The 21205-nt window shown below is 43.8% G+C and overlaps 1 protein-coding gene across 2 annotated transcripts in view; it reads right to left on the bottom strand.

Annotated features, from left to right (window-relative positions):
- Nucleotides 1-1558: 1558 nt before the first annotated feature.
- The window catches only part of LOC147226325 (uncharacterized), a 33614-nt gene continuing 13967 nt past the window's right edge, over nt 1559-21205 (bottom strand). For both annotated transcript variants that reach the window (XM_086160155.1, XM_086160156.1), the window contains 4 exons: nt 16680-20707; nt 11279-11402; nt 7987-8868; nt 1559-3164 (listed from right to left, as the gene is read on the bottom strand). In XM_086160155.1, coding sequence (XP_086016281.1) covers nt 2624-3164; nt 7987-8868; nt 11279-11402; nt 16680-20100 — 4968 coding nt within the window. In that variant the 5' untranslated portion in view covers nt 20101-20707 and the 3' untranslated portion in view covers nt 1559-2623. The remainder of the gene's footprint in view (nt 3165-7986; nt 8869-11278; nt 11403-16679; nt 20708-21205) is intronic.

The following is a 21205-nucleotide window of genomic DNA, read 5'->3' as shown; positions in this document are numbered from 1 at the left end:
TTTTCTTTTTTTGCCATCTAAATAATCACAGAGGAACTGGAACTCTGAGGCTCGGCATTGTGTTAGATTTAAAATGTCAAATTTGTTTTCATAGTTGGCTCTCACTTGGAAATGTGGCCTTGCAGTAAATGGAAAATAGCCTTTTTAGAAATGCATTTCCATATTCCAGAATCAATTTCGTCTCTGCTGTCAGGAGAACAGCGCTGTTACACCCCAGTAGTACGGGTTGATGTCTCCTGTCAGTGGAGTCGACAGGGAACCATTTTTTTATTCCCCTTTGTCTTCTTATTTTTAACGCTTTCAGAAAGAGTCAGTCCAGAAAATCCCACATGTGCGCATGTGACATTTTATGATTTGACATCTTCTTGCAACATGGATGTAGAAATAGCTTTTGGATGCTATTAAAACCTCAAAGAGTGTCCAGGATATATAATGCTAATAACTGTTGCGGATGCATTAATTAGACAATCCTACTGGTACATACAAAGGTGTGCTAATGTAAAAAAAAAACAATATATATACATATAAAATCAATTGCCTGTATAATAGCTGGAAAAATGTTTGAATTCTGAACTGAAATGCTGGGGACAAAAACCAAGCGTCCAACCGAAGAGGTCCAATGCGTCGAAAACCCCAACCTGTCGAAATAAAGCCTCAATCGAGAGATCCAAATAACACTCTTACTGTATGATCACACTTGAGACTGAGCAGACCGCAAATTAATATTTCCAAAAGGTACGCATTGTCTGTTGTTTCCGAGATGGAAAACAACCGTCCGGCCATTTGGAAACCATTTCCAGTATATCATTGGTAATATTCCTTATTGGTCTTTCCTTAGATTAGATCACAATCTACAAAAAGCTTACGTGCCCCTAAAAGGACAGCTTATATTGTCAAGCGTTTTTCAACACCCACAGGAAGTGAAAAAAAATTAAATGACAATGACATTTTCAGAAGACATCTATAATGTATATTTTTAAAAAAACAACATGTCTTTTCTGTAGTTCTTTTTATCTTTATATGGAGCCCCGAGGTGCTGAAATGGGGAAATAACTGCTCCGCGAGACTGTACTTGAAAATGTCAACAGATATAAGCAGAAAACGGGCCCAGGCTAATTCCTGGTAACCAAAAAGTCATCGAGTGCATTCCGACAAGTCGAAAACGTTATTTGCCCGCTGTAACTCCTTTGTTCACAGAAATATCAACATTTTAAATATAATTCAGATACACACATGTGGCTCTGATATGTGACTCATGATAGCTTCGCTGACTCGCCTGCCGCCACGCTTTTTGTCAGGTAGGTAGCCGCTGCTATGACTTGAAAAGACCAAAAAAAATCTCAGAATTTGCATCATGATATGACGTGGTGAATACGCGAGCCGCAACATTCACACAGTAGCATTTTTGTTGAATTTCCAAATTTTGCTTACTGATAGTAGTCTCGCCCGGAGGGATCACATATCCATATGGTAAGACCGGCTTTCTTTTTTTTTTTTTTTTTTTTTGTATCATTTGCAGCGAAAGCCAAACATGCCAGGAAGATATGCTACAAAGGGGATCGTGGGATTTCTTTTATTTTGGCAATTATTCCAAGTACAAATTATACTATTAGTCATTTTAACCTCAGTCTCATTGATAAATCATTAAGTGGTGTTTTTGAAAACATTACATATAGCACTCTGTATGCATGTAGCCTATGTAAATCTTTATTTAGAATTAGCATATGGCTGCAGGAATGAAAAATAAAACCTAGTTATAATGCTAAACAGCGCTCACAACACTTTTTCACATGAAATAGACAATAGCCGTTGATTCTATTAGTATATTGCTCAAGTATTACATTCACAATTTCAAATCTAAAAGATAAATGAAGCAATTAAATAAACGTTATTACTAAGTCCTTTATTACTAAATCCGTTATTTGATCGCTTTTGCACATTCATCACGTAAATATATTCATATATTACTCTATAATTACCTCTGTGTTTAAAATAAAGTGTTGACACGGATGTGACTATAAAATCCATTGCACGCCGTAACGTTAGGTCTCGGTCAGCTTTTAAAAGTCCGTTTTAAAAGTACATAAGTAACAACAAGCGTTAGAGTGAGGCATACTATCGGGAAGGAAATATATGAAATCAATATGTGATCTCAGTATGTTGCAGTAATAGTGACTATTTGTATTAATCGCACTGATTGAGCGCGGCTGAGTCAAACCGAGATGTTTGATATATAATTCACAGTTGATTCACCTCCCGACCATGTTGTTGTTAATATTACATTCAACGGAATTCATTGTTCAGATACAGAATCGAGTGGCTTTTTAACCGATTCAAAACCAACGACAGTCGCACAGTGCAAACATTACATGAACATTGTATCAGGGCTCTCGACCTGATATATCCTGTTGGCCTGAGGGTCACACTATCTCACGTTGATTATACTTGATAATCTAAGAAAAGGCGACAATCAGCGACACCCTTACGCAGCCTTTATAAGGTCACAAGAAGGCAATGGTAGCGGCTCGACGCAGAATTACAAATTTACAGGCATAAAAGGGTTTTTCGAGCCACCGGTGCGGAGAGAAAGAGGCGAAACCTCCTGAAACGTTCACTAGTCACATCAACCAGATGATGAAGATGAGGGTGACGAAGATGAGGATGATGAAGTTGAAGGCGGAGGCCTGTCGCCTCCTCCCAGTTCTGTTAACTTCGACGATGAAGACGTCGCATCCTTTTCCTTGCGGCTTCCCGTGCAGACTGACCTCTGGGCCGGTTTAAACTGCCAAGTGACTTTCTTTGTTGGCTCTGCCGTCATTGCGACAGCTTGAGTTGCCGTGGGAACAGGCGGTGCCACTGCCGCGCCGGCAGTAACCCTAGTAACCTTCCTGGCTTTGCCGTTGTTGTTTCTGTCCTGCTCTGTGAAGAGCTCGCTCAGTACCTCGTGTTCGCTGGTCTCGCCGAACAAATCCCAATCCGGTTCGGTCGGAAGGTGCTTGGGTCGCGTCACACCGAACTTGGTGCCAGAAGCTGACATTCTGGAAGAGCGACTTGGATCGGAGTCGGACAGGTCCGAGTCCCAGTCGCTGTCTCCTGCCACTGAACCGCAACCCAGGACTGATACATCGACCGGGCCGGAGCCTGAACTTTCCGAGTCGGACTCCCTGGGGGAAAAAGAAGACAATAGATTGTATCAATATTGTTTACCAGCTGGTAGTAAATCATAAAAACCTGCAGTGGGATTTACTTCAAATCTGATGATGACATGGAAAAATATAAATTCAGCAAATATTGCAGTGATTTTTCTTTTTAAAGATTTTCCATTAAAACACGGAGCTTCTTAATTAATTCCATTTGTTACTTGGGGAAATTTTGGACCGAATTCTAGGTTTTCCCCTCCAGCAAAGCAATAAAAAGGATGAAAATAGAAAATAAGATTGAGCTGCACAATGAACTCATCTGTTATTGTTTTGTTTTTAGAAGACCGTTTTTGAACGACTACAGGCCAGTAGCACTCACTCCGATCATCATGAAGTGCTTTGAAAGAGTGGTGCTCCCGGAAACCCTAGACCCCCCACAATTTACATACCGGCCCAACAGGTCCACCTCAGACACCATAGCTTCCACCCTCCTCTACTCCCTCCCCCACCTAGAAAACAAAGATGGATGCTCTTTGTGGACTACAGCGCCGTATGCAACATACCCCACAAACTAACAAATAAAATGTCTACCCTTGGCCTGCACCTCACCCTCTGAGACTGGCTCCTGGACTTCCTGACTGGCAAACCCGAGTCTGTCAAGTAACAGCACCCCAACCAGCATCATCATGAACACGGTTACTCCTCAGGGATGTACCCTCAGCCCCATCCTCTACACCCTGTTTACCCACGACTGTGCCGCATCCCATGAGGACAACATCATCCTGTTGTTCGCAGACGACACTGCAGTGATAGGACGCGTCACCGGTGGGGACGAAATGGCCCACAGGATGGAGGGGGCCAGTCTGGTGAAGTGGTGTGAGCACAATAACCTCATCCTTAACATGGACAAGACCAAGGAGATGGTAGTGGACATGGGTAAGGAGAGGAGACCTCATTAGCCACTGTTCTTCCAAGGTCTTGAGGTAGAAGGGATGAGCAGCTTCAAATACCTGGGTGTCCACATAAGCGCGGACCTCACCTGGTCCCTCAACACCACGCAGACGGTCAGGAGGGCTCAACAGTGGCTGTACTTCCCAAGAAGGCTGAGGAGGTTCGGCATGTCGCCTAAGATCCTCAGCAACTTCTACAGCTGCATTGTTGAGAGCATCTTGACCAGCTGCATCACCGTGTGGTTCGGCAGCATCACTGGTCTGGACCGGAGACACCCTGTAGTGAGCGGTAAAGACCGCAGATCACCAGAACCCCCGCTGCCTTCTCTGCAGAGCATCTACCATCTCAGAGTCCACACGAAAGCTGCCTCCATCGCCAAGGACCACGCCCACCCCCCAACATTGACTGTTCACACTCCTACCCTCCGGCTGGAGATACAGGAGTGTGAAATGTAGAATGACACGATTAAAGAACCCGTTCTACCCGATTGCTGTCGGACTCTTAAACAGCTGACAATCATTCTTCTCGCACATATAAAGTGTACTCCCCACCTATATTGCGCTCATCCTTGCACCTGCACTTTGTGAGTTGCACACCAAGCTGCACTTAAATGTCTTATTGCAGTGCCACTGTACTATTGCACTGTTCATATTCATATCTTTAATCATATTTATTTTAATGTTTACACTCTTCCTATCAGCACATATCCAAATTAACTGCGGACAGCAAAGTAGGAATTTCACCGTAAAGGGAAACACGTTTCTACACTGTACATGTGCCAATAAACACTTTGAATCTTGAATTTTTACTCAATACTTTGACATTGTCCGTTATCATTTATTTTAAATATCTATTATTTCTACAATTTTGCTTTCAGTTAATGTGCTCAGATTCCTGGCGATAGGCGATAACCCACACTTTTAATACAGGCTTTAAATGCTACTGATATATAAGATTGTTTTTTCGGTATTTAGAGATGGTAAGCTTATTAGTCATTCATTCATTCTTTATCTTTGCAGCTTACAAGGGTGCAGGAGCTTATTGGGCTAGAGCTGGGGTTCACCCTGGATCGATCATAGGTCCACTCAAAGAGACATAAATACAACTATTCACTCTTTCCTTCACACATATGGGCAGTTTGGGGTCTCCAGTAAACCTGCTGCATGTTTTTCGGACCGGTAACCCAGATGAAACCAACTCAGATATGCGGACAACATGCAAACTCTACACAGAATTTAAACAGGCAAAAGCACTTACCGCTGCGCTATTGTGTCACCCAATATACTTATCAGATAAATCAATTTCAATACACTTATCACCAGAGCAATATGGGTAATACCCCCTGAAGTCATTTTTTTCTTTTCATTTAAAGTTCATCTTATTCAAACACATGGAAAATGAGTGGGAGAGAATCAATGATGTTGTTTGGTAACCCGCTATTTTACAAAAAACAAGATATTGTCCCCTTGCCATTTTTGACTGGCACTCGCTCACTTCATCCTGGTGCCCAGCTTAACAAAAAGAACAATTATTAGTGCTGAATTGCCAACGTTGAGGAGCCAACAGCGCTCAAGTTGTAGGTTGAAATACCTGAGGAAAATCACTGGTTTGGACACTAAACTGAAACTTCCTCCATATGAACATTTTGCAATGTTAGAATCACTAACTTCTCCTTTCACGTGTTGCATTTGACAACGCACGTCTCATTTGTCCTCTTTCATGGACACAAAAGCGCCTTTTTCCTCTGTCTATGACGGGCTTTTCACAGTTTTCGTTTGATCGGCTTCGGTTCAAGTTCCCCCCATGTCTGCCGTTTGCTTAATCGACAGATGGTTTCGCGGAAAGTCAATCCACATTCACAGACATGCGCAAACCCTAACTAAATAAAATACAAAAAAGGCTGGGGTATCCGCCAATTAGCTGATAGAATATCTATAAATTTGACTAATAAAAATGAAAAAGTACAAAAGCCTATACAAAAGCCTGCAACTTCAGTGCTGCAACTCCCAGTCATTTTAGGTGAAGTGAGCTGGTGAGTCAAGCTTGAATCTCAATAACATATTTAAGATAAGAATTCACAAACAAAGAAGGTGTCCGTGCATATGAGTCCGTACTGTGTGTGTGCTATTGAAAATAAGAAGCAGAACCATCATTGTCTTGCTGGTTGGTTGCTTGGTTACGGGAAATACTCCAAAGGGAAGTATGGCGATGGTTAAAAAAGAAAGTGCAAAGTAAGGGTTGTGACGCAGGACACTGGTATCATCCGGTTATATTAAAACTTCACACCTCTGAAAGTTGGGATTTAATTTATCCGCACGGCTGAGGTTTGCAAATACAAATAGGGCAGAAACATTTCCAAATAGTTATTCACACGGAGGCTACCAATGGGGACTTGTACTTGATGTGTTGCAATCAGTCGGTGGTTTGTTTTCTACTGGAAATGTGTCATGAGATCGACACGTGATAAAAATAATGAACAGACATGGATGATTGGAGAGAGGCGAGCTATGAATATTTGTGTCTCTGCCATTGATTTTTGAGGTTCATCTTAGAACCAGTTCAGAAACTCAAGACAAACTCAAACATCACTGGCTTTTTCAAATGTCTGGTAATGTCTGCACTACTGTTGTTTGAGTCCCAGATATTGACAAAACACCAGTTGGGCAAAACACTAGGTTGCTTCCAGAAAGTCTCACTGTGATGCAAGAGCTACCCCAGGGGTCGCTAGAGCTTGTAAGAAGAAGAAGAACGATGCCTGCTCTATATCTACAGGATATACATTACGATATAGATGTAGTCAAAATTTACCCCTGTATACAGTCAAAGTAGAGAGTGTGCAGCACCAATAGCCCCTCTAGATTATCTGGAGTTTCCTGGTCACCCTGAAAAACTTTCAGCGTGGAGGGCCACCACTGCAGGACAGGACTCCGCAGTCCACCTACATCTGAAGGGCGATTCCTATGAAGACAGCGATCTCCATATATTGCCTAGAGAAGGCAGATGGTTTGAGAAGAAGAAGACACGCTTAACGTTAATGAAATTTGAACACTGCATTTACCCCATCATGGATGAACCATGAGCAGAAGGCATATAAGGAACAGCACCAGGGGAGCAGTTAGGGGTTCAGTGTCTTGCTCAACGACACTTCAACAGGTTAGGAGGAGCCGGAATTCAAACCAGGAATGTTTGGTTCCAAGGGCGATCACTCTGTGCCACGCCACTGAGAGAGGAGTCAAGGAAGCCATCTTTGACAAAACGGAAGAACCGTCTCTGAACGGAGGAGGGGGCCTTAGGCACAACCTTTCATCAGCGCATAACACCGTACAGAGATCAATACCAAGACCTTCTGCACCCTCCAAACAACGCTGAAGGATCCACCACCGGAACCAGCCCCAGGTAACTTCCACCTGAGCCTCAATCCATGTGATTCAACAGGTTTCACTCCTTTGTTTGACATTCTGAGAAGTTTGGCTTCACCTTTTCAAAACGTAATCCAGGTGAACCCCAAAAGTTGTACCTTTGTGCCCCCTCTAACGCTCCATCTGGTTTCTGCCGATCAACTCTCCCACTTGAATAACAAGCCATCGTAATCTAGACCCACACACACGACCCTGAAAGTTATATTCACAAATTCCCCACGGGCCGTTGGAACTGAAGAAGCCTCACGGATGAGGGGTTAAACATCTTAAAGAGAAGAAAATCAAGTCCAGTTGCCATGACAAAAAAATGATAAAATGTACATATCAAAAGCTGAAGTTATTGTGTTACATAGTGTGATTAAACACATTCAATGATGTATTGGTTTGGCGATCCAATGGCTAGAAATCTACTTGAGAATGAATATTTCCTTATTGTTCATCAGTTATGAATACTTGACAAACAAAACTGAACATACCTCTCACTGTACGGTGCAGTTCCTTCAGGGCCCAGAAGTAAACAGGCAGGAGCAGCCAGATACACGAAGCTGTCGGTGCATAAAAAGTCCCCTTCCTCTGGTTTTTGGGGGACAAGGTGAGATGCTTTGACATCCTGCTCCGCACTGGACTGCTCCACGTGGGTTTTCGTGCCATCCGAGTGTTGCCACACAATGGTTTGTTTTTTATCGTGGGTGGACATTTCTGTAACTAAGGGAATTTCGCCACGGGGGCCGGGTCTCGCCGACACGGCGAGGTAAACGAAGCTGTCCGATTGGACAAAGGGGTCGACGTCGCCACAGTCGAGTCCCGAGCTTCTCAGTGGCTTCTGATTAGGCTCGAGAAGGTTTTTTATCGGTTGATTAGAAGGAGATAGAGAAAGCGGGGAGTCAGATGCAATGAGGGTAACTTTCCTCCTTGACTTTTCTGCACTCCACGCATCATTTGCATTCATGATTGTAGGGTCCATTGACATCTTGGTGATTGAACCCCCTTCTCGTGTTGAATCATCTCCTCTTGAATTCCCGTTTGTGTCCTTGTCTTCGTCTCTCCCCATCTTCCCATGCAATGGCTCCTCTTTTCCACCATCTCTTCCGATGTCATCGTGCATGGAGGTGTCGAGGAGCGAGGGGTAACACCACTGCAGCTCCGCGCTCTCCTCCCTTCCCCACTCCTTCAAACCTCCGTCATCGCCGTCTTTTTCGAGTGATGTGTTGCTGCTGCCAAGGTCGGAGCCACTAATTGGTTGGTCACTGTCAGAGCCAGTTTCTTCCTGGCTCTGATTGGACAATGAGAGGAAGACGCCACTGGAGTCGGATTCCAGTGTCAGGTTGGAATCCGGAGAACTGTCCTCTTTGTTGGAGCTGGAAAAGAAAGAACAGTGCGTCAAATGATTTTGTTCTCATTTGTATTCAAAGACCAGATGACTCACCATGACTCACAATGTCTGAAATGGTCACTGCTAATAATGCTAATAACGCGAATAATGCGTTTTGTCAAACAGGCCCACATTTCACTATGATTTTTATGGCTCTGAGTTGAAAGACCGGCAACATCTTTATGTATTAATCGGTTGTCAAATTTGTTGAAGGGTCTGATCTCTGTTCACGAGCACAACATAGACCAGGAAAGGATTTGGGGATTACTTTTGTTGCTCCAAAAAAAATCTGTTTAATGCACCATTTTATAGTTCATATCCCAAGTGCCTGGTATAGTAAAGCTGCCCTATATGGGGTTGTTGTAAATTAGACAATTGTACGTCTTATCTCACATGTTGAATAAAAAAAATGATTTGTCTGTTCCGTAAGCTGATTACAGCCCGAGTATAATTGAATCTCATGTAAATTGAAAATGATGTTCCTCCTTATTCTTTGTCGGCAGGAATTATCATCCACGTAATGGTCAAACTGTCTCATTTCATTCACGATTCGCTCCACCTGGCCGCAATGAATACCCTTTGACCAAGTGCAGAATCAATCAATGTAATGAAGATAACATTTCATGCAATTCCTTTGTGCAGTGTAACCTTCCAGAGTGCTTTGAGCGATAATACTTGAAATTTTGGAATCAGAACTCTGATTCTCTTGGAATCTCCCGCTTTAATTTGGCCCTTGACACGTTGGTTATGGTTTGAGGCAATGATTAAGAGACCGATTTCATTCATGTATTGCTTTGGCAGCGGCGTTCACGGCTTTTTAGTACAAATCCCGTTTCACGGATCTGAAGGAACAATCCCTGTGAGGTTTATCCTGCTTTGTTTGGCAGGTCATCAACACTGTGCTGCACCGGCGCATTAAATATGCACGTTCGCACCTCAAGCCATAGGAACAAGCTGTGCTTCTCGTACTGAAGCAAATTAATATCCCAATAATGACCCATTGAAAACGCAACTTGAAATATTCGGCTGTCTTAAAAGTCTAAGTCAGCCGTAAACAAAGTAGGGAATGAAGTAGATGTTCGGCTTACGAATTTAATTTGTTGTTTGATGCAAACCAAATCAATGTTTCCCATTGAAATCAATGTAAATCTCATTGATCTGTTCTCCAGACCCCCAAAAATATGTTGTACTTTTTTGAAACATTTTCATGGGTTTATTTGTGTCAAAATTACAGAAAGGAATTAAAGATAGTGTTGATTATTACGTTTTTTCTGGTTTTCTTTCCCATCTTGCCGGCACTCGTACTCTACGTTTCCTTCACCAAATAACCAAAAGTAAAGGCTTCTTGCATATGAGATGCCCGCTAATGCTATCTCCAGCAAGTTGTTTTTCAATAACACAAACTAACAATCACTTTTCTATTTCTTCTAAGACTTGAGAATTTGCTTTGTGAACATAATCAGCCCTTTAGCCACGTCAGCCATCTTTAGCACATCTTTGTTCTTCAGGGTTGGAGACATGATTGACAGCCATCTTGCAGTGCTTGGCCTGATCGTTTCGCTATAATTTCTTTCTTCAGATCAACTGTATTTCTTAACTTCTTCTTAACACCACTATCACTTGCACTTATAGCTTTTTTGGGGGTCATAATGAGGGGTAAGGTACTGAAAAAAAGCCCAAAAAACCATTAACAGGAGAACACAACAAAGAACAACGTAAACAACGTAGGGCACCAAGCGTAACTTCCGCTATGCTACAACGTCAAAACGTGGAAAGGCCGTGAGTTTTTCTTTGTTGGTGTGTTCATTCACCGAAGCTTGTTCGCAGGTTGATTCCAAATTTGATCAAAAATTCTGTTCGTCGGTTGATTTGTTTGTGATTAGGAGCATTCGTACGCTGAGGTTCTACTGTATTTACTGATCAAAAGTCAAGAAAACATCCGGACCATCTGAGTCCCTCTTCACAAAGATACTGCTCAGAGCAGCTAGCCTTCATCAACATATGCGACTCCTCATTTAGCCGACATATGGTCACCGCCTCCCACTAAAACTCCATTAGCATTGCCGCCCCCAAACGCCTCATATATATATCTGGTAACAACCACAGGCCTCCTGTCATGACATAAGTGGCTCCCCAGAGCTCGGCTGTGGATTGTATGAGCCACATCCGAACCCAAGCTTAGGGTAAACTTTTGAAAGTAACCAAATACATTTCCAGCTATCCATAGTCATTTCATTTATCATTTATTCTGCACACCATAAACTGGATTGTATGTTTACTCCAAATGTGAGTATCTCTGTGTCTTCACAAAGTGGAAAGTGAAAGATCTAAGATTGGTTTAATCTCCAATGTCTGATGGAGAGCGGATTAAATGAGATCTAAACAATGTCAAATACCTTGTTCCGACAGCGGTAGTCCCCGCAGGAGATTTTGCTGGCCATCCCGCAGGTCTATCTAAGTGCGTTGATGTAACTGCCATGGAACCGAGCTCTAGACTGGCCTGGGATCTGCTCCCCACTCCTGGAACATCAAGAAGAGACATAATCCAAATCAGATGGAGAAACAAAAGAAATAATCAATAACACGCATCAATTATTTATCTCGGTATTTATAGTCCTTTATTAGCAGCTGTAGCTTTTCCTCGCTGTTACGGAGACTTAGCTGTATGATTGGAAAATTGTTGTTACGTAACAGTTTGTTATCAAAATCCTAATTTAGTTGCCAAGTCTAGATTTAGCGGAAGCAATTTGCCATTCAGCGACCCGTGAGATTCCCCGAATAGAAGAACAAATGACATCGTGGGACATAAAAATCTGACTTAGGTCAATGGAACTCAGTCTCTGGGGCCCACAAATCTACTATCTTTCAACAACCCATTTAATAGCTTTTGGTCTGGACCAAATTCATGGAGCGTCTGTGTGGCAGACTGCCTGGCTGGCTGTGCCATCGGGAAATGTGTTGTAAATGTACCGTAATGCAAACAGGCTAAACAATTGTACCAAATATAGATTTTATTCTATTCAAAATAATTGATACGAAAAAATTAACTAATACACTAAAACAGTCAACTGGTGCCAAACAAACATGCCGAGCAATAACGTGTGAGGGCGGACGGTTTCTAAAAATATGCGATTGGATGACGTCATTTGGGAACCTGGGGGCCTCGTATGTGACTTCCCTCTGTTTGACGTGTGTTTCGATTCCAAGATACAAGAAATGAACGGATGAAAGTGATTCTCAGAGCTGAAAGCATTCTTCCTCTTCTCCAAAATGATTTCTTTGATCATGAGTTATTATATATATGTATTTTTTTTTTTTTGGTTTGTTGTTGAATTCCTCGAAAACATACACTGTCTCCTGGCATATTAGGCATAGTTGTTTCGTAATTCAGTGAAAAAAAGATTCCAATTTCCACTTGTCCTGAAAGCGGCAGCCCTTGCTGCTTTTTTTTATAAGTTACAGTCGCCATTTTTGAAATGGGCTGGAAAGGATCGCACAATGCCCTTTGACCCTTGTCAAGATTCCAGGGCGAGTGTGGCCACAGATCTACTGCCTTCTTCTGGCGAAATGTAAAAATAGCTTTTAGTACAGTGTGTTTTATACCACGGTCAACAGTGCTGGCGGCTGCATATTATTGATTTATGACAAAGTCTTTTGTAAATTTGAACACGGGGCCACATTTGGCCCGCGGATCGGACTTTGGAAAGGCTTCGGCCATGCCTGCTCTTCTGTAATGCATTTCAGTCCACAGAGATGTGGGGATATCTGCTCTTCACTGATCAATATTTACTTCCGATGTTAAAATGAGATTGGATTCATCGCAAAAGTTTCTTTCCAGGAATCACACATATGTGGATTAATGTCCTCATGCAGGAGTTGGGTTATTTCTTTGGCAACTGTTAGTCACTGTTCCCCTTGGTCTGCAGGAAGAAACATTGAAAATGGTGTGCCTGTTAGATTTACCCTCTAAATATACTGGACCACAATGTTGTGTTTTCTATTATTTTTTACCCTGTGTGTCACTGATTTATAACAGTCCGGTGGTTTCCAGATTGTGAAAGGCTGTGTGAAGGCATATTAACTGTGATTTCTTTTGCGGCCATTCCATTTTGGAGGGGATTTTGATTGAGGCGCCTTGATAAGTACTGTTAACGCTCTAAATCAGAAAATGTCATTGAAATACAGTGTTGTGTGTTTTTCCATTTTATTTCTTGGTTGGCTAAGATTAAAAAAAGGGGCTGACTGAATAGTCACTGGTGGATTTGAAAAGGAAGAAAGAATAAAAGATTTGAATATTTTAACAGTTGCATGTTTACCATAATGCAATATGTAAGAGTACTGCATTTTGAAATATGCTGATGTTTCTGATTATATTTTGTTAAAATCTATCAGAAATATGTTTTCCCAGAGCAGTCCCTGAATTATTCATTTTAATGGTCATTCATACCGTGAACCCAATAAATTATAACAGCCCACTTGAATATTATGGAAGCAAATAATAAGTTAGATATACAATAAAAATACAATGATGTGTGAGCATAGTTCATGATAGCATGATAGCATGATTTGGTTTGTAGAACCAAAAGAAATATTAAAGGAGAAGAAAATAGGAAAATTATGACTTCTGGGTTGTCATTCCTAGTCGGGGTCAAGTTCCAGACATCCTGGATCTTACTGCAATTTCTACAACACACCCAAAAGAATATCAATATCATTTAGACCCTTGTTAAATGGTTTTCTGCAATAAATCTCAACTCCCCCAAGCACGAGCAAGGATTACCAGGGTGACATCACGATGACATAATCAGAGGCTATTTCTAATAAAATCACGGCGAATATAGGCGTTGCAAGGTTTTGTCGTTTTTAAAGTATTGACCGACGTTGAGCAAAACCTCGTGAAAATCTACCAACATCCCATTTTATAAACAATGATTCACTTCCTCGGCTATTTCTGCGGTGTTCTACATTTCCTGTTGACTTATTGTTAAATTGAGCTCTTATATTGTGCCGACAGCATGAAAGCATAGGAACACAGCAAATATTGTGACTATAAAAAAAAATGGGAGAGCTGTGAGCAATTCTATACCGCTTATCCTGCACTCGGGGTGGAGCCAATCACATCATCGCCCAACCATTCACTCTTATTTACACGTCTGGAGAATTTAAGGTCTCTAGTGAACCTTTTGCTTGTTTAGGGAATGTGGAATTGAATCAAGAACCTTCTTATCACATATATTTTTGAATGTAACCGCATGCAGTAACTATCATAGCTATTCCAAGGCTATTCTTTGTTGGATGTAGAAAAGATACATTACATTACATTTACATTACAGTCATTTGGCAGATGCTTTTATCCGAAGCGACTTACAAAAAAGTGCATTTCAGTCACCGAAGATCCTAAGCACCAGTAGACGTAAGTCAGAATTGACCACTCCACCAAATCTCAAAACCATATACATACATTCATTCATTTCTTCGTTTTTTTTTTCTTTTTTTGTTTGTTTGTTTTTTTCTTTCTTTCGGGGGGTGTCGGGGGCTAAGTGTGATTAGTGGGGTAGTGCTTGGTGATGAGGTATGTTTTCAGCACAAGCAGTATCACAAGCACTATCTGCCGCTGGACATTATCACATTCAGGACTTCAGTTGGGTTGACATCCTGTCTAGAAAGTCTTTCTTCCCCAAAATTGACTTTTGTTCAGTCAAAGACAAAGTCTTAAGCTCCGACATCCTACCTCGAAGCCATCAGATACCAGACACGGACAATAAATCTTTCTCAGCTTGGGTTTTTTTTTTTCCCCCGAGCCCTGCTGTAACACCGTTAGATCCGTTTGTGAGTCTCGCAAAGAAGAACGGAGGGATTTATTGGAATAGAAACAAATATATACCACATGTATTAAATAACTAAATGAGGGTAAGACATGGGGAACAGCGCATCCTGTTGTTTTCCACGTAAGAATAAAACAACTGGGTGCCCATTTAGTGTGGTTTATGACTGGTTCTGTTCACTTTTCTGCGGATAGATCGCACAATTTATGAAACGAAAGATATGATTCATAGTGTCTTTTTTGTAAACCTGGAAACTGTGGTAGAATTGTTGTCACACATAAAATACCCACAGGACAAAACTGTCTCTTATATAATGAGTAACACTCCTCAGTACTAAGTCTGTGGATAAACACGCTTCACTTTGGTCCAAGACAATGGTGGGCAATTACTTTGGTTGGCGGGCCACATTTCTTATTTAATTTTTATGTGTAATTTTTATGTTAAACTGAACAAAATGAAAATTGCAATTGAAATATTAACATTTTTTGGCATTTTATTTCAACTTTAAAATCATTAACAATCATATAAATGTACCGACATTACCATCCATACAAAATTAAACAAAAGGAAAAAATAAGGAGTTTCTAAATTCAATTTCGATTGAAAATACTCGTCAAAATATTCAAAGAAAATAGTTTGGTGGGGTGGATAAAAAAGCAAAATGGGCTGGTTGTTGCTCGCGGGCCGAAAAATGACCAGGTCTTGTCGCTACCGTCTTAATTCCAGACTCAAGTTTGATGAGCATGTTGCTTTTTCACATTGCACACATCGAGTCGAAACACATCATCTTCCCTTATTCCATGATAATTGCTGTATAACTATTTCCATCAGTTGTGTGCATTTGTTTTTTTTTTTTGGCTTTTTGCTTTACTTCCTCTGAACCATGTCTTAAGCCACAGAGAACACCGCCCTCAGGAGGTGATAGAACAACATGTGGGCAAGTTTTCTCAGCAGTTCCTCAGACATCAGTAAATGTTTTGTTTCGAGTCAAGTCAAATATAAATTCAATTTTAAGTTGAAATGATAGCGTCAACCTGATATGGACAGGACATTGCATGAAGGTGTTTTAATCCCAGGGCCGCTTTGGAAATGGCTTCAAATTTGAGGGCACAACTGGGGAAAATATAAAAAGCAGTGAGGAAAGGTCACATTTAACGCCACTAGTAAAGAGTCATTCTAAGTATTTATATTCAGATGAATATTTTTTGCTCGGGGAAGACTTGCAGTCATAACAATTATGTGACGGTAAGACGTGATTAAAGAAAAGGTTTACGCCCCACAAAAGTGTTTCATCATGGAAAAACACCTGGCTAGTATTCACGATGATGTTGGAAACTAATGTAAAACTATTTATTTAGAGAAAAGCGATGGATTCAAGTGTGCAAGCAAGTAGTGGAGATGTTCTTAGCGCTTCCACCTTGGTTTGATTTCCAACAATACTGCGGTGGATCAGCAGCTGCAAAACGTCTTATATTTCATCACCGATTGTGGTCAGATCTCAGTTTCATTTTAGCCTCTGCAAGTCTTAATATTGACTTTTTTGAACATCCTGTTAACGCTGTAGGCTGCTGTTTCTCTGCGTTCAAGTTACGATTTGTAAAGTCGACCTACTATCCCAACCATTCTTGTCACGTTGCGGTGACATGAGTGAAGTAATCTGATTTTTAGAAAAGGAATCTGGTGTTTAACATGACAAAAATAAAGGAATATTAATTGAAGTCAATATTTTTTTTCAGGCTTTTTCACTTTTGATCAATGGGTTTGTTTTTGCGAGGTCATTTGACTAAAATCTAGAATTCAGAATTCCCAAGTGGATTTAACATTCTGATTTATGCCCAAGATGCATCATTCATTTCAAACAGATGTGTTAAATAATTGAAGAGAAATGTGAAATAAGTTAAGCGGCAGTACGTCTTTGGAGATGCATGAAGGAAAAGTGAAAGATGGCAGTGAAAAAGAAAAGGCTACCAACCTGTCGATAGGGGTCCCTTTTCTCTCTGGGGCCCCGGGTGGGTTTGGTACGTGTCTCTCTGGTTCTCCGGCGGTGTTTGGTACAACTCCTGACTGTCCTGGTGGGAATTGGACAGATCGAGATGTTCCAAGTCGGAGTCCAGCTCTCTGGCTCTCCTCTCCAGCTCTGTCAGGCTGAGCTCCGAGGCTGCCGAGGAAGGCGGGTGTGAGCCCCCGAAGCCCACCGGGGGCCGCAGGAGAGGCCAACGTTGCAGGGAGCCCGAGAGGGAGTCAGTATCACCTCCCCCTACCGACCCCCCTTTCTCCCAGCCTTCGTCCCATAACGTGTTGACCATCTCCAGCACGTCGTCCCAACTCCCCTGGTCCTCTCCGAACATCGCTCCTTCTCCTTCCTCCACCGAGCATTCTTCTTTGTTCGATTTGGCCTCCGGCCTCGCCGGCTCCTGCTGCTCCCGCGTCCCGTCTATGACTTCGATATTGCCGGTTTCCACATTTCCACACTCAGTTTCTCCATCTTCACTCATTTCCCAGGCATTGTTATCTTTATCTTTGGCTTCTTCTTCAAGGCCTCCTCTGAAATGTCCCTGTATGTCTTCTTCCAAAGCTCTCCCTCCAATATTTACCATCTCCTTTTCCTTTCCCTCTTTCTCCTGACTTTGGTCATTCTCCTCCTCCATCACCTGTTTCTCACTTGTCTCCTCCTTCCGGTGTCTCTCCCCATTTTCATTCTTTTCAGCATTCTTCTCCCCTTGTTTCTCCCTGCTTCTGGATCTCCTCGGCTCCTCCTGATCTCTGTAGACCCTCCAGTGCTCCAGGTTCTGCTCCTTCAGAGAAGCTCTGCCCACCAGATTGGCGCTCGGTTCTTGATGGGAGGGCTCTTTCAGCGAGCATCGTCCCACAATGCTTGGATGGTCCATCGGGTTTTTCAACGGGTTCTCTGAGAAGTGGCCTGAACGTGGATGGAGGAAGCCGTGTGGGCGCCTTTTCTCCAATGCAGAAAGGACGGAGGGAAGCGGAGGGAGTATGGGGAGGTTGTGGATGGCCCCGCCCTGCCGAACGGTCCTCTTTCTGACGATGATCCGACGAGGCCAGGTGGACTCGATGGCTTCAGCTGGGTTGGTCGACTCCAAGTCGGCCAGCCCCCTGTTAAGTCGAGGGCTCGCCGCACCGGGCCGCAGCCCCGTGGCCGTGCCGGGTCGAGTTCTGGAACTTGACTTGGATGATTTCGATTTCTGGCTTCTGGAAGCTTTGTCTTTTTGGCTGGACGCGATTTTCTCTATTTCCCGTGTTTTTGTCTGAGCTTCATCTATGTGGGTGTTTTCAGGGTCATCCCTCGCTTTAAAATTGGCTTGAACTCCAACTGTCACCTCCGAAATGCGAGAACCAGAACTGACGACCGCAGCATTAGTGTCACTTTCTGTCACTGCCTCATTACCCGATCCAATTTCTTGCACTGCCTCAGGCTTACCTGTAGGTGCAACTGTTACCTCTGTCTCAATTTTAGCTTCTGGTTCAGACCCGTAGTAATCCCTCACTTTATTTACACCTTCATCTTCCGCCCGGATGTGTTTCTCCACCTGTGTCGACCCACCCTTGACCTCGGCCTTGGTTTCAATCTCCTGCGTCATTTGCAAAGGAGTTCTAGTGCCATTACCACCTTTATCTCCAGGAACAACCCTGTCATCGGTGTCGCTGGAAATCGGTGTCACACTCTCCGTAACACGTTCAGGTTTAGCTACCCCTCTTCCGCTCCTTTCTCCACCCTTTGTCCCTCCCCTGTGCTCGTCCCTGTTTACAACCGGATTGGCATTTTCAATTTGCGACCCGGACTGGACTTTTCCTTCCAGTTCCCGCCCCCCTGCTCTTGTTTTCACCTGGGAACCCATTCTCACTTCACACCCGTTTTTAACGCTGGCCCGGGCCCCGTTGTCGTATTTGTTCCAACTTTCAATTCTGTTTTTATCTTGAATACCTGCCCTTATATCAGCTTCTGACACGCTCCCAACTCCAGTTTCGGTCATTAGCCTCGGCCCGCATCCAGATTTGCTGTCAACCAACACCAAACCCACGCTCCCGTTGTCAAATTTCGAAACAATAGCACCGCCGACGATTTCAGATCCAACCTTGGACCCGGCTCTGTTTCTACCCACGGCGCCGGTGCCCATTCTTGGAGCGGCATTCGGTGACGGGGATGGTGAGGGCTGGGGGACCAACAGAGGCGTTGTGTCCAGAGCCTGCTCGGACTCTAGAAAAACGGAGTCCCTATCCGAATGCAGAGGAACGGGTCGGCCGTACCCAAAGGTCCCAAAAGACGTCTCCCGCCTCTCTCTTTCTCTGGCTCTCTCTCTCTCCAGCCTCCCCCTCTCCCGCTCTCTTTCCCACTCCCGTTGTGCCCATCCTCTCTCCATCTCCCTCTCTCTCTCCCTCTCCCATTCCCTCTCTCGCTCACTCCTGCCCCAGCCTCCCCGATCCCTCAGGTCCTGCTCGAGGTCATGAGCGGACAGTTGGACCAGAGGGGCGCGGTATGGGGAACGTCTCAGCTCGTGGGGAGGGGACAGCCTGAGGCTCTGGGTCTGGGAGTAATGCCGTGGTTGGATGACATGAGGAGGGGAGCAGCGCAAACTCTGGGACTGACTTGGCCGAGGTTTGGCGGGGGAGAAGAACACAGGAGTGTGGTACCCAGAAGAAAGAGGTGAGCCAGAAAATGGGGAGATAAGGGGCGATGTAAGAGAAGATGACTGACCTCCGGGTGGAACGTAGTGCCCCGGGTTCAAATACCCTCCTCCTCCTCTTTCGATCATTTCATTCGTCGTGAGCTCCAAACACTCCAGATGTTTCGGAGGTGTCAGAACTTTCCAGGAGTGCCGACCGTCCCTGCTTTTTGTGCTGTCCCCGTGAGGATAGTGGTGGTGATGATGGTGGTGGTGCTTCTTCGATGACGACGAAGACACCCCGGGCGCCGAGAAGGACGAGACCGAGGGGGAAACCGAACGGTTGAAATGCCCCGGCGAATGGCAGCCGGCTCCGTCGGCGTCGTGGGCGCCGAGCTTCAAAGAATCGTAGATGGCCCTCTCATCCAGACGGCGTACGAACGAAGGGTTGGGAGTCAAAGAGCGAGGCTGTGAATCAAACATGTCAGCCGGGGACCTGCTCACCCTGAGGGAGCCGCTCGCGGAGTAGCTAAAGCTCCCTTCGCCCGCAACGTCTTGCCGGATGGAGCCTCCCGGATGGTGGTGGTGACTGTCTATTTGCTGATTGATGCACATGGTATCGTAGATGGACCGTTGGGGAATGTAGCCGTCTCCGTATCCCCCTTCCATGCCAACATCGCGCCCTCCCACTCCTCCATCCCCAGTTCCGTGTTTCTCCAGGCAACAGGAACTCCTCCGGAAGCACCCGGGACGGCTGAGAGGCTTGCCCATGATCGGCCCGTTGGCTAACGGTGGGAGGGGTCGGTGGGAGGCACGCGTGAAGTTTGAAGCGTGAATTGTGAAGACTTTAATTAGACTAAATCTGACGAATGTTGCAATATGAACGCGCGTCGGCTGACCTTGGAGGAGCCATGGCACGTTCAAAGCGGTCGGCGCGTTCGAAAAATGTTAAAATCTTGTTTTTTCCGAGCCGCTCGGAATCCAACTGAGATCCCTCGGCATCGACGGGCAGTAATGATCTTGTGAAAAAAAAAAAAAATCACATTTTTAAAAAGCTCTACGATACCAAGGGAGCGTACTGGTAATAGAGTCCTTTACATCCCAAGGAGATTTTTGAAGGAAAAATAAAATTAAGGACGTCCACACGATTATTGTTGTCAGTTCATCTTCTCCTCCACTCTCCTTTGAGTTTGATTATGTTTATATCAATTTGTTCTGTATCGTTCAGGCCGTCTAGGCTGAACCGATGAGGTCTTTATCCAGAGGTGCGTTGATCAAACAGAGCAACAATAAAACCTGGCAGAGTGTACGGAGAAGCGATTTTGGAGAAGCCAAGGTCTCTTCGCTCATTCCCGCTGTGCCCGTTATCATGGTCCATCTGTGAAAAACAAAGACAGTGACAATGATCTCTCCCTGAGTATAAAAATGGAAGCTGGGGGAGAGAACACCCAAGATAACTGAAATTACTTCTTTACATCTCACAGTGGTTTATGCTGAGTAGACCCAAACCTCTAAAATTTGGATTTACAGCTTCTGGCAAAACACCTGTCAGCCCATTTGCCCAAATCAAGAAAAACATGCACTTCGACGGGTCTTGCGGCTTAAACTGTGAACGGGAAAAAAAAGCAGACGCGACAAAAGAGGAAAAAATAAAAAAACAAAAACATCCCCGGCAAGCATTTTGAAGTTGGAGGGATGTTGATGCGACAGCTTCCACAGCGCAGCCTGAAATCCCCATGCAAATCTGCTGCCAAAAATACAGTCGATATGACGTCAATATTTCCTCAAAGCTGTGCTGTCTGTCAATACAAGAACCCGCGGGCTAAATGTGCACTTAGACTTTAGGTTTATGCCTCATGCTCTGAAAAGTGTCTCT

Source organism: Fistularia commersonii, chromosome 15 (genome assembly GCF_037954325.1).
Source record: "Fistularia commersonii isolate RoL2024-O1a breed Wild chromosome 15, RoL_Fcom_v1.0, whole genome shotgun sequence".
NCBI lineage: Eukaryota > Metazoa > Chordata > Actinopteri > Syngnathiformes > Fistulariidae > Fistularia > Fistularia commersonii.
The sequence above is the reverse complement of the archived record's forward strand: the minus strand, read 5'-3'. Positions and strand labels throughout refer to the sequence as shown.